General features: G+C 48.5%; 1 protein-coding gene across 1 annotated transcript in view; it reads right to left on the bottom strand.

Annotated features, from left to right (window-relative positions):
• Positions 1-16,589, bottom strand: part of LOC119094958 (uncharacterized) — a 178,140-nt gene that overhangs the window by 1,446 nt on the left and 160,105 nt on the right. Inside the window, exons 3-7 of the mRNA XM_037217869.1 lie at positions 14,926-15,025; positions 11,437-11,517; positions 8,416-8,562; positions 6,694-6,806; positions 3,368-3,471 (exon numbers count right to left, since the gene is read on the bottom strand). Of these exons, the coding sequence (XP_037073764.1) occupies positions 3,368-3,471; positions 6,694-6,806; positions 8,416-8,562; positions 11,437-11,517; positions 14,926-15,025 (545 nt within the window). The remainder of the gene's footprint in view (positions 1-3,367; positions 3,472-6,693; positions 6,807-8,415; positions 8,563-11,436; positions 11,518-14,925; positions 15,026-16,589) is intronic.

The raw sequence follows: 16,589 nt of genomic DNA, 5'->3' as shown, positions 1-16,589 counted from the left end.
CATCTTAAATCTATTTTATTTTGATATGACGCACAGGTGCATTATCCCGTTTTATTCATTCTAACAGAAAGAACAAACGATCGACATGGAATCGCACCATTCACCCTTCGACATGGAATCGAGCCATTCACCCTTCACACGGAATCGCGCCATTTACCCTTTTGACATTGAATTGCACCATTCACCCTTCGACATGGAATCGTACCATTCACCCTTCGACATGGAATCGTGCCATTCATCCTTCGACATGGAATCGCACCATTCACCCTTCGACATGCAATTGCACCATTCACCGTTTGACATGGAATCGCGCCATTCACGCTACAGAACATGGTGAAACCGACGGAACTGGAAAGGGCTGTACCCGGCGCGTGAGGTTCAAATCGGAATCAGCGGGCCAGCCAGTCCCTCGAGGTCGCACAAAAGCAAGCAGACGGACACAGAGAAAGCGAGCCTTAATTGACTGTTTTCTCCTCCGCATCTCGCCCCACGCATGTACAATCCTCAACAGCTGCTGCCAGAAGTTGAGAATGCCTCCAAGCTGCGCTTCACACCATCAACGCGGGAGAGCGTCATCCCAGTACGTCTTCCGCCAAGACTCTCGTGTCGCTTTAGTGCCTCATCTCGCCAGACAGAGCACTCACCGTCCATCTTGAGGGTATGCACACAGTGCGAGGACGCTTTGGGAGGACGTGGCGCGGTATAATGGCGCCAAACGGAGCCAAATATAGGGTGTTCCACCGACATGTGCGGCCCCGCCGTACAGCAGGCGTGTGACCGCATGTAAATGGCCGCTAGGGGGCTGATCAAGGCATGCATGGGCACTGCTAGGGTCATTAGGGTCTCACAGACGTGAGTTGTTGTGTCATATGATAACGGTAGCAAACGTTGTTTGTTTTACAAAAGAACTTTAGTCCTGGAAAGGTGTGCTTTTAGCCGTAATACAAGGACACCAGCGGAATTGTTGACAAGTTTGTACTTAAGCAACATTTGGTGATAGCTGACATTCTTTCGAAGAAAACAAAAGAAGATATTCGTAAAACCGTAATTTTATTTTTTCGTATTGTGAACAAGTCGGAACTTATCGAATGCCGCGATGAGTTAGTTTCTCTTACAAGCGCTAAGATTCGTACGTGCCGCGATTAAGTCAAGCGACTGCCATGAACTAAGGTCAGCCATATTTCTCAGCACACTTACAGCGCACTTGTCCTCCCTTGAGCCCATGTTGGCACGTGCACCGGAGGTCCCGTTAGAATGACACACCCCAAAAACAGGGCGAAATCGGTGTTCCGTCCTGGGATCTTTGTTTTCGTAACAAATCTTTCGTCACAAATCTTCAGAGAATGATACCTAGAAATCATTTCTTGAATACCAAGTCATGGTGATCATAGGTCAAGAAGCTTTCGTTTCATCGCGTTCACTGACACGCAACATCTCTTGGTCGGTAATGACAATAAGAAATGACCCAGGTCAGAGACAAGAAGACATTTACACAGGCAAATGACAAAAAAGACAACGCACGACGCGTACGTACTGCTGTACTATCATAAGTGTTAAGAGTGCGGGCGAAATGAGGTCAGATCTTCTCGTGCTCAGTGGCAGATGAAAAGTGAGTTAAGATGGGCGGCCAATTCTGAGAACACAGCGTATGGAACTTCCCAGCTACCACCGTCCCCTCGTGTTATTCTGCGAAAAGCACAGCGCGTTTCCGGTGGATGAGGGGTGAAGTAATGAGCTGGTGTCCAAAAATAAATTGAGCAATACCGTTCAACCACAGATGGCTTCCCTAGAATGGTACCGCATATAGGTCTCCTTACGCGGAAGCGTACCTTCATTCGACCTGGAGCGCTCTGAGCAGCTACTCGCTCGCCGCTACGGATAGTCGGCCATCACGGACAACTTAACTGGGCTGTATCTAGGGTGTTGCCAGACGAATTGGTTGTTTCGGGGTGAATAAATATCTTGTTCTGTATTTTAGAGGGAAAATTAAGTCTGGTTTACGGGGAAATCCGTATCGATGCCAGGTAGGAAACATAAGAGGGTGGGGCGAATTCACCTCCCTCCCTCCTCTGTGCGTGTTACGGTGGAACTTCGGCTCAATCATTTCATTGTAAAGAGTAAACGACCCATCAATAGAAATCCCACTATCATGTCAATCAGCTGGGAGTGACGCAACTTGCCACGCGTATAACTCGAAGACAATCTGCCCGTGGGACAAAACACTAAGACAAAACACTAAGGTCAACGAAAGTGTTCTGGGCCGGCATTCGGCTTGGACCACTGAATACCTGGCTCCATTCAGCAGAGGCGCGTATGTCATTATAGTGAGAGGGCAATAACACGCCTTCCTGTAGCAGCAGTCCCGCCTGGTACGTCGTCAATGCGCTGCTTTGACTCCTTCCCACCACACCACAATCACGAAGTCGACTACAAATAAGCCTATGATCGTGTGAGAATATTACCTGATGACAAGAGCATGTGATATTTTTAGGGATTTTATGGCAGTCCGGAGCTTTAAATCGTTAAGACGTTGTTGGCTAATGTGTCCTTCCGATGACCGCGGACACTAAAATTCCTCTATTTGATGCTGTCCGGTATTCTAAGACGAACAATTTCGCCGGGTTTGACCAAAATTAGCCGATGTTGGCAGGCGCTGTAAAACGATGCCATCATAAAAAACTGTTCAATTAAAAGTAACACAACAAGAACGTTTTAGGTTTCACCCGACAAAAATGGGATGCAACTGCCTGGATACATGCGTAATGTCGTGTTTTTCTTTAAGCATAAAATATCGTGTGTTATAATAGATTGTCAACACGTAAGCACGGGTATAATTAGTTATCATAATTGTTATTAGATATTTTGCATAGTGCTTACGTGTTGACAGTCTATTATAACCACATCACACGATATTTTATATTTAAAGAATTCTTAAGCCCAGAGTGTTGCGTGCACCCTAGATATACTGTACTCAAGAAGTGCCTCTACATTCTAATGGACTAGATGTGCCTTCATTTCTTGGTCAGACAGGACCGGAGAACATTTTTAGTGCTGTGGAGTGCAATGTTACGGGTGCCCGGAGCGAGGTTGAACCTCCATTCGGTTGCCAGCTGATCGTTCTGTACATGGTCTGGTCGAACAGACTTCTATCATTCTCTCCAGGACTCGAACTCAGACAGAGTGAAGCAGCATCCGCCCTACACGCTCTCGGTATGTAGTTAACTCCAGCTAACTGCGCGGAAGTGAGCTTCCGTCCCTTGGGGCGGGATGGATTTAATCTAACTGGCAGCCTTTCGCACAACGATACTAAATGTGAAATATGCAGCACAAAACCAACAAATGCTCGGGACCACCGGCGCTAACGTGCGGCAGTACTTGGCGGGCCGCCCGACTGACCTGGATATCCAGGTGACGCCAGAACACAGGAGTCCTTCAGGGCGCAGTCCGTGTCCTGGTACAGCCAGTCGCACTCTGAAACAAAACTCGCCGTGAGCACCGAGAACGTGTCGGCGTCAAGCTGCTACAATGCATGGTTTCGTCAATGTTGATACGTGAAAGTGAAATAGTCACCGGTCCTACCTGCCAGCGCTTCTGTGTCAGGGGGGGGGGGGGAGGAGTGGAGCACAGGCGTAACGCCCCTGCTATGGATCCTTGCGCGGCCCGGCAGTGTGAACTTGTATCGCACCCTGTTTATTCCGGCCAACCACAAACCAAACGCAGGAGGTCGCATACCCACCCCACCTCCCCACACCACACTCGCCATCACCCACAGCTCCTGCTTTATCCCTTAGGCCAAATTCTGGTGACACCCCTGTCGCACCTGCATAGTGACATAAAACACAAAGCTGGATCGTTTTGTGAGCGATGAAGATCGGAGAAGGGCGGGGGAGGCAAAAACACCTCTTCCCCAACTCGGCCACACTTCAGCTTTTACCTTTGCGACGTGTGGAAGGAAACGGAGGAAAGTCGCAATCAACCGATGCCCCACAAAGTTTTCGGATGGTCGGCCGTTATTGCGGTCACTCATCAGCAATTTTGCTGCATTAGAATATCATAAAGTTTATTGCCATAATGCATCCGTATCTAGACACCATCTGTGGGAAGCGTACACCATTATATCTATCCAGAACACATGCATTCGTATGTTGCCGATGAGCTCAGTTCTTATCGACTGCAATACCATGTAAAATTTCACCTCCCTTCTCAACCAATTTTGGCTCAGCCGGAGGAAGTCCTTTCTAAGGCATAAACTTCTTTTCTTGATCAAGCGGTGTTCAAGACCGCTCATCGAGCAACGGATCCACAATATTTCACGTATGATTGCACTGTCACGACAAAGTTTGAGAAAAGGTATCCACCACACCGAACTACGCACAACAGAAATGTCGCCGTAATTGTTTAGCGGAAACAATTTAAAAACTTGAAACAGAAGTCAGTTTTCTTATTGTGTTGCAAGTGATGACCGATCTATAATTCTAATAGATATATAATAAATACATAATAACACGTTTCTTTTCATGTCATACTACAGTGCTGATCTGAAACTGAAAAAGTTGTATTTTGACCTTGCGTACACCCTGCGATGGGTTCCCCAGTCTGTTATAAGCATGTCTGAAGCAAACACAGACAATGCAGGATCAAGTAGATATGCGCAAGGTTAGATTTAGCACGCCTTTTGAAAACAGACATTGGTATGCTTTGATCATAGGTGGACGTAGGCTAAGTAATTTAAGTAATCTATGAACGAAACAATTTAAAAAACCTTTCAGCCGAAATGTCAAGCAAATATTCAATAAAACAATTAACCGGCACCCAAGCCTACTTCTTTTTCATATTTAACATTCCCTTAGATATTCGGGTGACCACCCATTGCCCCCGCATTGAAGATATTAGCGTATTTACGGATTTTAGTAGAATCCATTGGGTTATCTGCTGACGTAGGCCAGGCAAGCCTGCCTCCTCGACTCGCTGTCAAAGGTCCGCATCAGGCATCAAGGGACTGCTTTCTAAGCATGAGAAGCTTTGGGACTCAAATCTGAACCGAATCGCAATTCGAAACACCGAACTACTAGGCCTCAAAGACACCACCGTCAAATGAAGCCCCATGATTACTACACCTTGGAAAAAGCTTGGATTTGCCCTTGTTGCAAAGCATTATGAGGAAGCGGTCCATTGAATAGTCAGAATCACGCTATTATATATGAACTCGGACTTCACAATGCAAACCTCAAATATCCCCCTCAGCAAGAAATTGTCAGCAAGAAATTATCAGCGTCTGCTCGTCCGTATCACACGATCGGGATAATCCACCTCCAGACCACCACCCCAGCCCTTGGCAACGGCTCGGCGGCCGACCGCAGATCCGCGCCAAGCAGTGTGACCGCCGGCGTTCCAACCCAACAATGCCTGAGGCGCCGCGTGAAAGAGCCGCTGCCGCCGCCGCCACCGCCGGCGGCGCTAGATCCCGCAATTAGCCGCGGCCGCTGTGTCGGGGCTCGTTCACCACCGGCCGGCGCGGCAGTGTGCGCTCATAGAGGTCGAATCGTGGCGACCCGGAGATTGCGCTGGGAGGAGACGGTGTGTCTGGTCCAGGCTCGCCGCTTGTGGAGGGGGGGGGGGGGAGGGGGTCAACTGGTGCCCTGAGTACCCCCTCCTGTTTGGGGCAGAGACGGTCTTCTGATTTCAATGGTTTGACATTCCGAATCAACAGCTCCGCACATACCAGCACCATCTGGAGCTGTCCCGAGTTTACTGGCCCCACGGGTGCCAAAGCCTGGTGACGCTTCTGGCCAAATGCCAGTCTGAATTGTTCGTGTTCCGCGCTCAGACCGATGGAGCAGCAAGCCAATTTTTAGTCTTAAGTCTTCGCGGAATAGGGGCGAAAACTGTCACGTTACGGAACGGGTTGGTGGTAGAGCAGGCTTCAAGACTCCTAAGCATTTAGGAAAATTTAGGGTTAGATTTACGGTGGCACAAATAAAGACACAACTGAAAATTATGAACCCCAATCGTGAATAAATTTCATCTCTGCTGCTTGGGGGTGCGAGAAGCGCCAGGGACTCGGATTTGGATATGTGACCAGACATCGAGGGCCAGAGCTTATGGTATTCGGCATAACGACTTGAAAGTTGAAACACCATGATCCAGTTTGGTCCAGGCCGTATTCACCATTAGTGAATACGACCTGGACCGTATTCACCATCAGTAAATCGCCACGCGCTGACCCGGTGTCGCTATTCGTCTGCGCCTCTTTCCCCACCACCTAAAGACACCACTCTCTCGAAGCATCCACGTCACCACCTTGAGGCCACACTTCTCTCGTGCCCCGCACGTCGCCACCTCGTCCTGCCATTCGCGCGCGCCAGCTCACGTCAGTGGGTGTATCGCAATCCTCCTGGCCCCTACCATCATCACTTTGGGGCACTGTTCTCGTGTTGTGTCATCAGCTGGTGGCGCTGTTCTCGCGTTATGTCACCAGCTGGTGGCAATGTTCTCACGTTATGTTGCCAGCTGTGGGAACTGATCTCTTGTGCCGCTCAAGCCTCGCAAACCTTTCGCATCTCTCCACTGTCTTTTCCTGCATCTCACCACTTTCACCTTGTGTATTTTTTGGCAATCCTCTCCCGTCTCTCGCCACTTGTCCCTCCTTTCACCTCTCGTCACTCTCCCCCTCTCACCTCTCACTGCTCTCACCTGTGTGCGGTACGGGCCGACCGCCGCGGCTGCGGACCCCCACGTGCGGGCTGTTCCGCGGGGAGAAGCTGAAGAAGGCCATGAAGAGCGACCGCTCCGAGCGCTCCAGCACTCTGCAGTGGCACCACGTCCAGTCACCCAAAGCCATCAGGTCTCGTGAAAATCACTACGCTGGACTAAAAATTCGCTATTTCACACACCTTGGGCGAGATTCATGGCTGGGGGAGTTGAGATCGTAGAAGGTTATCTGTAATGCCGTCTAGCTCACCAGCCACAGGAGGCAATTGAGGTAAACGCATTCAAAGTGTTTGTAGCGATATGCTCAGCATGTAAAAATAATACAAGCACCAAGCAGCAATGCAGTGACTTCGCCAACCGAGCCAGCACGGCTTGGGAAAGTAAGACACAATGTCAGTGCATCACGAGGTGACCCATAACTCCAATGCTCATGCGGTAACTCATGGCGAGTATTCAGGACGTGTTATTTCCACTGCTATCTATTCACTCAATTCGTTTAAAGATTTTCCACGTGGTGGCTTTTCTACGCCCCGTCGGTTTCATACAAGAACGATGAAACATAAAGGAATGCGAGAAACACATTTCTAAGGTAGGTCTAGACACACACGCATATTAACAGTCACACTGCTCACTCAAAAACTCAAGGAAAGCGCGCCGTGATCGAGCAAGGGCGGCCGCCGGGTACAAGCAGCTTCATGCGGCAGCCTTCCGGTACGGTGCGGTCACTTTGAGATGGCTCGAGGAATTTCGAACATGGAGAGGTTTTCGAAAGTTTTACCGGAAGATATAAAACGTGCCTTTGACTCGAACCAGTATTTACTTATCAGAGTGCCTCTAAGCCTCCCAACTACGTTAAAAGCTTCGATGTTTCTGTCAGCGCGCCGGTAGGTGACAATGCTCATTTGCTGTTGCAAGAGAAAATAGGGAAGCAATAACGTCTTCATAACTGGATATTACGTTCTTCTTTCCATCTATTATGCTGAACATCCAAAAGTTAAAACCGCATACGGAGAAGTTTTTTATCCGTCGCTTTTCGGCCTATGGCCACGAGGCGGTTGTCCACATCAAGACACGCGCAAAAAACAGAACGCAGCAGAGCAGACCAAAAAGTCCTTGTCATCAGGCGGTGTACTCTCGTGTCTACTCAGGCGATGCCGCCATAACACTCGCCAGACGAGACACATAAGTTATAGGTCATAGGTCATAGGTCATGGGTTATAACGTTGATCCCGTCCTCTGCATCTCTTGCTGCCTGAGGCGGTTCGAGCGCATCATTGACAACGGGCTACACTAGGACCTCACCTGGACTCCACCACGGCTCAGTCCGTGTGCAGCAGCAGCGTGGCCGGGGGTTACAGTGGGACCTCACCTGTACTCCAGCACGGCTCGATCCGTGTCCAGCAGCAGCGTGGCCGGGGGTTACAGTGGAACCTCACCTGTACTCCAGCACGGCTCGATCCGTGTCCAGCAGCAGCGTGACCAGAGGTTACAGTGGGACCTCACCTGTATTCCAGTACGGCTCGATCCGTGTCCAGCAGCAGCGTGGCCGGGGGTTACAGCGGGACCTCACCTGTATTCCAGCACGGCTCGATCCGTGTCCAGCAGCAGCGTGGCCGGGGTTTACAGTGGGACCTCACCTGTATTCCAGCACGCCTCGGTCCGTGTCCAGCAGCAGCGTGATCAGAGGTTACAGTGGGACCTCACCTGTACTCCAGCACGGCTCGATCCGTGTCCAGCAGCAGGGTGACCGGAGGTGAGAAGCGGCTGTTCTCCCCGCACACCTTCAGACTTGTCTCTGAAGAGGCGTTGAGTCGGGTGCCTGGCAGGAAGGTCAGGCCGCCCCCGGTACACCTGCGCCGGTCGGCGACGGGTCACAGACGCCTGGGTGTGGGATGCGGACTCCGGGGTTGGGGGGGGGGGGGGGCGGACCGCGAGAGTGCGCGACGCAGGTCGTGCGCTGGGCCACCCCTGGACTGGACGTGCGACATAAGCCGTTAGCAAAGCGAAAGGTAGGTCAAATGATCTTTAGAGTTAAACGCACAACAACAGTACTCTAAAGCTGGCTGAGTGGATGGCATAAACTAAGGCATTATTTATTACACGCAATGCTGAAAAAACACCCTACCAACACTAACAAGACAAAAGTTGTGCGATTTCATTCAAAATAGAATATGCAGCAAGCTGCATGCTTTTCTTTAATATCCCTGTTCTATATGTTCGTTATTTTGTTGTCATTTGATGTCGTTTTATGTTTGGTTATCTTATATGAGCAACACATATCCTTTTAGAGCTGTTTTCAGGAGGGCTCACTGCACTGAATGTTTTAGAATACCTTTAAAGGGGCTTACATAAATAGCTGTGTCAACACTTTCTTCATAGACTGTCTAACCCATGAAAAAGGTCCCAACAGCCCGTAGGTGAACTTTTTGGGACAAGAAGAATATACTCAATGACCCCGCGATTTTTCTAGGAAAGTGACTGCATTTTCTATTCTTTCCTAGGTTTTCAGCCCAGTGACTGCTAGTGGTTGGATTTATCTATAGCCGTAGCGTAGGCTGCAAAAGACAGCAACCGCAACCATCCAACAAAAGTATGACGTCAGACGAGGATTATGAATAATTATCCGCACTGCTCATCTTTCATCGTTTCAAACCTAATGAGATCTGGCGGGTCAAATAACCGGCTGCTCCATTTGCGGTGGAATATGCAAATTAACAGCGAAAGGCTGTGAAAAACAAGCCCACCAAAACGCAGCAAATACGGCCTCTTGAACAATGCAGAAAATGTTGTCTCCATTCATCAACACACATCTTTCTTCGTTATTTAAAACGTTGGCAGACACCGCGGTGGCTCACAGCTACCGGGCTAACACTAAGCAATTCGTTAACAAAGCGATTGAGAACAAGATAAAGGCTGATGATAAGTCACAACCCGTCTTTTACGTAACAGGGCTCCGTGGCTGCTGTTGTTACCATTTGCGTCGCGATCCTCATTTTATGCTAGTTTTACGAGAAGGCGTAAAAATATAACTGTTTCGAAACGTATCAGCATATTTCACACGCAATTTCAAACTACAGACGTAGGGCTACATTTACGAAGCATGAAGACCAGCGGTACAACGGCTCATATGTCAACGGTCGACGCCTGAGAGAGAGGAGATGAGGAGTCGGGACTGCAGCAGGAGAGAGAGAGAGAGAGAGAGAGAGATCGACGAGAGAGAGATAGATGAGAGAGAGAGAGAGAGAGAGAGAGAGAGAGAGAGAGAGAGAGAGAGAGAGAGAGAGGGAGAGAGAGAGAGAGAGAAAGAGGAAGAGAGGGAGAGAGTGAGAGGGAGAGTGTGAGTGGGAAGGAAAGAGAGAGAGAGAAACTGTAGACTTAGCTGCCCCACAGGATGGTTAAAGCTCCTGTACCGGTTCTATTTGCGAGTGAAGTAAAGGCAAATGTTGTAAGTCAAAAGCTCGTATTTGGCAGCGTGTTACTCCATCACTTTCACCAAGACACTTTGTACAATAATGCCCATACGCTCGACCAGCACCAGTAGAAGTTCAGCTCTTTACTTTTGGAATCTGCGTTTTGTGTATGAGACCATTTGAATCTAATCGGCAGCATAAGACTCGCTTTATAGAATGCCTTCCAACGGTTACGATTTAGTCACGTGGTACGGAAATGATGTTATGGTAAGAGATGATTAATCAACAAGGTATGTATACAGCACCGTGCCAGGAGCGGGACTAATTGCGCTAAATAAATTAGGGAGAGCGAGATGGCTTTGTAACTTCCTGTGCTGGTGGATAGAACAAAGGAAATGCAAGACGCTGAGGTGATAATTCCCGTTGAAGTAGAGGATTGCATAACTGACAGCAGCCCATCTGTGAAACTACGTTTTTGTCCAACGCTGGGCGACTCCTACGACTCCATGGATTCCAGGAGAGTCGAATGTCCCAGACGCCTTGGTTTGAGCGGAATTATTCCAGGCGTCACATAAGCCACGAACTTGTGATGTGGCACAGTACCCCGCGTCACGTGTCACGCGGCACAGTCTACTCCGCTGCACGTGTCACGCGGCACAGTCTACTCCGCCGCACGTGTGATGCGGTACAGTCTACTCCGCGGCACGTGTGATGCGGCAGTCTACCCCGTGGCACCTGTGATAAGACAGTTTGCTCTGCGGCATGTGTGATACGGCACAGTCTAAGCGGCCCGGCATGACGTCACAGTGAGGTCTGGACCGCGCTCGCGACCGTTGGGTTATGCCAAGTGGCGTGGCGTCAGCCACCAATGACACTTGTAGTGCACACAAGCCCCCACACATACCTTGATACCCTATGCATGCTATATTTAGTACACATGAGCGTAGTCAGCAGCTATTCTATCTTATCCAATAGATACCGCTGATTCGTGTTGAATATCATGCACGTGACAACTTCACTGTATCAAATGAAGATGGCTCAAATTCTGCGCGAAGAACGAGTCGAGCAAGGACATGACCATTAATTATTTCACCATTCAAATGAAAAATGTATATGCCGGCAAAATGGGTCATAGCCAGCATGAATCAACCCAGATGCTATGGGACAGGCCCGGGGTCCAGCGCTGCCACAACCGTGCCGCTTCTACACCTTGCGATTCACTAAAGAGTTGGGGGAGACAGGGAGGGTAGGGCGGAGAGCGGTTCGCCAGTTGTGTGCGGTCGCCTGCTACGCTCGATGTTTTCGGTTCACCTACCCGTTTTTCCACTTGCCAGAACGCACCATCCTGTAGACTTGTATCTCAATTCTTGCTCCCAGCTCGCCTCGAAAAATGTACCTGGAACGGCAACCAATCCATCCAATTCAAGGGAACGGCAACCGATCCATCCAATCCGAGCCGTCTCCACGAAACAATACAATCTCGCTCTCGCCCTCGCTCTCCATGCAATCGCATCTCGCTCGAATAAAAAATAATGAAAACAATATCATGCAAACTAACCGACTCAGCCCCATCTCCATGCGATGAGCTTTATTTGAACAATATGCTGAGGACGGATTGTAATCAAACTTCGCGCATTCTTTTGCATCTCTGTGCTGTGACTTGCCGGTCCAAACGCAGACACCCGTGTACAAGACATTTATGAGCAGTGAATGATGTAGAAAACTGAAAATGTCTTTCATCTACTTCATATGAAGCAAAACATTGCAATGCTCGTAGTAGTACTCTACTTTCACCCCACATCGTGATAATTGTGCTCACTCTAACAATAAATACACTAGATGGAAGACGGATGAAGGATGTGAGAGGTGCGTGGGGTGAAATGCAGCTTGGTTGCAATGTTAAAATGGGTACAAATAATATTAACTGCCACTCTTTACCCACGTGTTGGTGCTTGGCACCAGCCCTGTGACGTAATTACTAACCTTCGCATCAGTTACATCCTGCTGCGATGTCGAAGCCGCTTCCCACCAATAAGAAACTAGCATGCACAAATTCAGTAGCAAAATTAATGTTGGGTTATTATGGCCTTACTCTCGTTACGTGTCAGCTACATCAGCCGATGGCAAACGCTGCTTTATGATGTATTTTACATGATGAACTTTTTCAAAAAAGCAGCGGTCTTCGACATTGCGAAATACTCGACGAATTGATGCCCTTAAAAATGTTGGGTTTGTCTTGACGTATCTCTCACGAATCACATTTGGGATCTTTCCTAAGCAATTTAACGGTACACGTTTTCGCCAGAGTACGCTTCAGACACGTGTCCGGGTTAAAGGGAATATTTCACATTTGTAGATGTGAAGAAAGCATTATATTTGGTAAAACAAGTTCAGTTATAACCACAGGTAGGCTTTTCAAGTGGGGAAGACTGCTCTAGACAGCACAATTCTCTATCTAGTAAATATGCTCCTCAAAGCGTCATGATTTGCTTACGTCACCGCACCTATAACAACATTGATTGAGAGCCAATTGAAGGCCGTTATATCTGGAAATCGCGCTCACGAGGGCCAGATTTGAATGCCTCGACAATCATATTTGTTTACCTTGATCGCCGCATGGCTTCTGGAATGGCAGCATTTGAATGACGCTGTTATGACGTCATGAATGCCGAGGTGACTTTGAAATACTCACCCGATATACCTTTCCCCATTTTCGTGGGCGTACAGCTAAGAAACTAGGGCGTTTAAGTCTTAAGAGCGGCAGGATGAGTACCCTTCGTTCGGATGGGGATAAAAGAGGGGGCAATTCGACCCCCTGATATATGAAATTCCAAGAAACCTAGAAACACCAAATTCTCAAGGCAGGTTGTTCGGTATGTGAGCTCACAAGTTTAAACTTGAGGTCCATAAGCTCATGACGTTTGGATCAAAAAACGTCAAACATCGCCAAAACAAAGAGCGTATTTAAAGTGCATTCAGACCTTCTTATGAAACCGCCTTAAGCCTGGATACCTGTTCTTAACAGGTGATCGCTGGTGTCCGTTTTAAGTAAGCGACCTGGTTTGATCTTAAGAAGGTCACGGTGACCAAAAACCTATGAGATTGCTTTTATTTTTGAATTCGAATATGCGTTATAGATTGCGCTAAACGGCATGTTCCCAAAAACAAACAATCGGTTAGAGTAATTTTACGCCAGCGGCCAACTGTGACCTTTAAGAAATCCATAGAAGATGTATGTGCCGGTTCTTGTTATCATGAAATTCGAAATGAGCATCAAAAACTTCCCCAATAATCAAGCACACCAGTCAAACATAGGCTGGTTTGACCTCGGCCTGGTCTTCATACCCGATTCTACGTGCATGGAATATATTGTCATCTTAAATCAATTGCTTGATTGTCTAGAGAACTATCTCAGAGATGCATGGATTCGTCTAATATTCCATTGTTGTATCAATTGAACGATTTCCTGGATATTGCCTTCGATGCCAGCCACGCCCTGACTTTGACTTGCCATAGGTCAGCGACCTTTCAAGGTACATCTCATGTGTTATGCCAAAGGATCCACTGAATAATTTCCTAAGGTTATGGAAAGCTTGTTGCAGCTACACCACGCCGTTAAAGAATGAGTTTTTGAAATCCTTTGGGAGGGGTTAGGCAGATTGAGTCCCGCCGGCCCGGGCAGGTGTTAAGTGAGAGTTGAGACAAGTCACCATATTCCATTGCCCTGGCTGAAAAGGTTTGCCGATGAAATAGTAAAACCATTGTGGGCAGGAGGGAAAAGGGCGAATGATCATCTGACATGAAAGGTGGGTTAATAAACAGCGACAAATCTGCGCCAATCATACAAACATAGCTTCCCAAGCATCGTCGAAGACATCGAAACTTCTTATGATTCGAAAGGTGCCCATCGTATACAGTCAGGAAACCTGGAAGAAACATCAAACGAAGCCCGGTCTTATATCCTGTTCCATTTCAAAGAGTTTGATTTTCGGTTACACGCAGGAGAACATGAAGATACGGTTCTTTAATAAGTTAATCTTTTTCTTCGGAAAATGTGTTTGTTGGCAGCATTTCCATTGCCTGATTCTCGCCACATCAATCTGAAAAAAATGCTGAAACCCCACCAAGACCCCACTTCGGACCCACATTGTTGTTCACCACTGGCGACAAATAGAGGAGCCGCTGCACGCGTCGGCGAGCGGCAACTTTTCCAGACTTGGCCACGCTGTTTGGTTAGCGGCCACGGCGCATCACATACTGGAACGGCCGAAAGTTTTTGACAGGCGCGACTGAACCTGACAGCTGTGTCGGGGTCCGCTATGCTCCGGCGCACTGTTACAGTCAAAGAAATTGATGCTGTCTTCCTGCCTCAAGAAGCCGACATGATTGCCGAGTCCATAAAACGAACGTGAGCAGGTCTTGTTTGAAGCGAATAGCGTTATGGACAATCTGAACGCTACTTTTTGATGGCGAAAACGTCCGGCATCATTGCACGGTAGCTAAAATTGGAACCTCGCCATCGATGAGTGTCGGGCATTGGATGATGAATCAACAAGGAAAATACTATCCGCTGAAGATAATAAGCAGCGACCAGAATGAGAGGCGATCATAGCATGCATGCAAGCAGAGAACACCAATGACAATGACTGGGTCTTACTGAGCCTGCAACAGTTCCCAAACAATCTGCTTGAATTATGCCACTCTCAACAACACAACCCGGCAGATTGGCTCAAGGAATACATGACATGGAGACATGAAGAGATAGCGTCGGAGATGAGTCAGAAGATTGACGAATAGGCTTTACCAACAATACACTGGTCCTGACAGCACCGGCGTCTTGATCTGGCCGTATTTCTTCCCGGACGAAGACTCCAGGATCTGACTGTCCAACGTAATATTGCACACTGAAAAGGCAAACGCTTTGTTAGAACGTTGTAGTGACGCTGCGGTCTTCAACAGATGAAGCCTGAGACCATCCCTGAGTACCGCACGACGCCAAAATATTTCACGATTTCTCAGATTTATAGCAATGAAAAGTCAACAGGTTTCATCGCTCTAGCTGGAAGGATTAAATTGACATAGGAGAACCATAGCTCCTCCACAACGGTTGCTTCGTGGAATACGGCCAGACAAAGTTTCTTCATTTTGGGAGGGCTCCATTTCATTGTTTACAGTCTTTCAATTATTTAACTACTCAGTCGATTTGCCATGTCCAGTCGTCTGGTGTCGCTTTTGATCAAGATGGGCCTGTCACCATCCTGATTCATTACAGCTGAGACCAGCTCACCAAATCAAAAGTGAGCCACCGTCTTCGCAACGCTGCAATACATTGAAACACCGTTTTCATTCCATCGCAGCACCGCGATTGCGTTGTTCTGGCTGTCTTCCTCTACGCTTCAATCATCTCGGGAAGAAGCCAAGCCCGCCAGTGCCTAATTTGTTTGCCGCTGCGCTGGCTGACCAAGCAGCCACCAGCTGCTGCCCGCCCTAATGAGCACGATAAATAGATACCATGCATCTGCACAGCTGCACAAGACAAATTGCGCACTGCAAATGACTTCGCATATTAGAAAAGAACGGGCGATCCAGATTTAAAGAGGTAGTATGAATACCCAGCTCGGAATCTGACGACATCGCGCGATCCATCCACCCTTCATTGCAATGCCACTTGCCATACCAAACGTTGTTAGAATGAATCAGCAATGCAAGTTTCGTGGGTGCTCACCATAAGTTGTATGCGAAAATGGCATTAACACGCCATAAATGACTTGGAGGCATCGAGAAAAACCACACCAGTGACGTGTGAAGTACGAATACCGCCCTCACTAGAAATTCAGTTTGGAGCACATCCCAGACCCGCAGTCATAGCAGGCGTATCACCATGCCCAACCCTATGCCAGCACCAGGGTTCGGCGGCCGACAGCTGAACATAAAAGTCTGCTAGCAGCCGGCTCTCTGATCTAGTTGCCAAGTGCTGGCCTCGCCTTCACATCGGCTGGTAAACAGCGGACATCATGGGGTCCAGGCACGCCATGTGGGTCCCAATCGCCCTAAAGGCTTTCATATTTTCCCGATATGAAGAGAAACCTTCACCACGGGTGGCTGTGTCGTGATGAGTGTGACCTATACGATCCCTTAGAGACCCACAGCTCCGTTCAGCTTCGTTACTGTGTAAAAATACTCCACAGCTCGAACTTCAGTTGGACTGCGAGATCAAGTTCCGAAAAGCGGACTCTGCTTAGTCCACACGTCAATCTCGTCTCAGTCCTTTTTCAAACACCGGGAAGAACTCCTGTGCTTCAAAACTGCAACAGGCAGCATCTATGCGACACAGCGTGACTACTCCGCGGACAGTCCTGAACTCCTCACAGAATGAATACGCCGCGGACGGTGTCGAGCTCTTCACGGCGTGACTACGCCACGGACGGTGCCGAGCTCGTCAAGGCATGTCTACGCCACGGACGGTGC

The sequence above is a fragment of the Pollicipes pollicipes genome, unplaced genomic scaffold (genome assembly GCF_011947565.3).
Source record: "Pollicipes pollicipes isolate AB1234 unplaced genomic scaffold, Ppol_2.1 Scaffold_4219;HRSCAF=4965_pilon_pilon_pilon, whole genome shotgun sequence".
Classification (NCBI taxonomy): Eukaryota; Metazoa; Arthropoda; class Thecostraca; order Pollicipedomorpha; family Pollicipedidae; genus Pollicipes; species Pollicipes pollicipes.
This window is presented reverse-complemented; position numbering and strand designations above follow the sequence as displayed.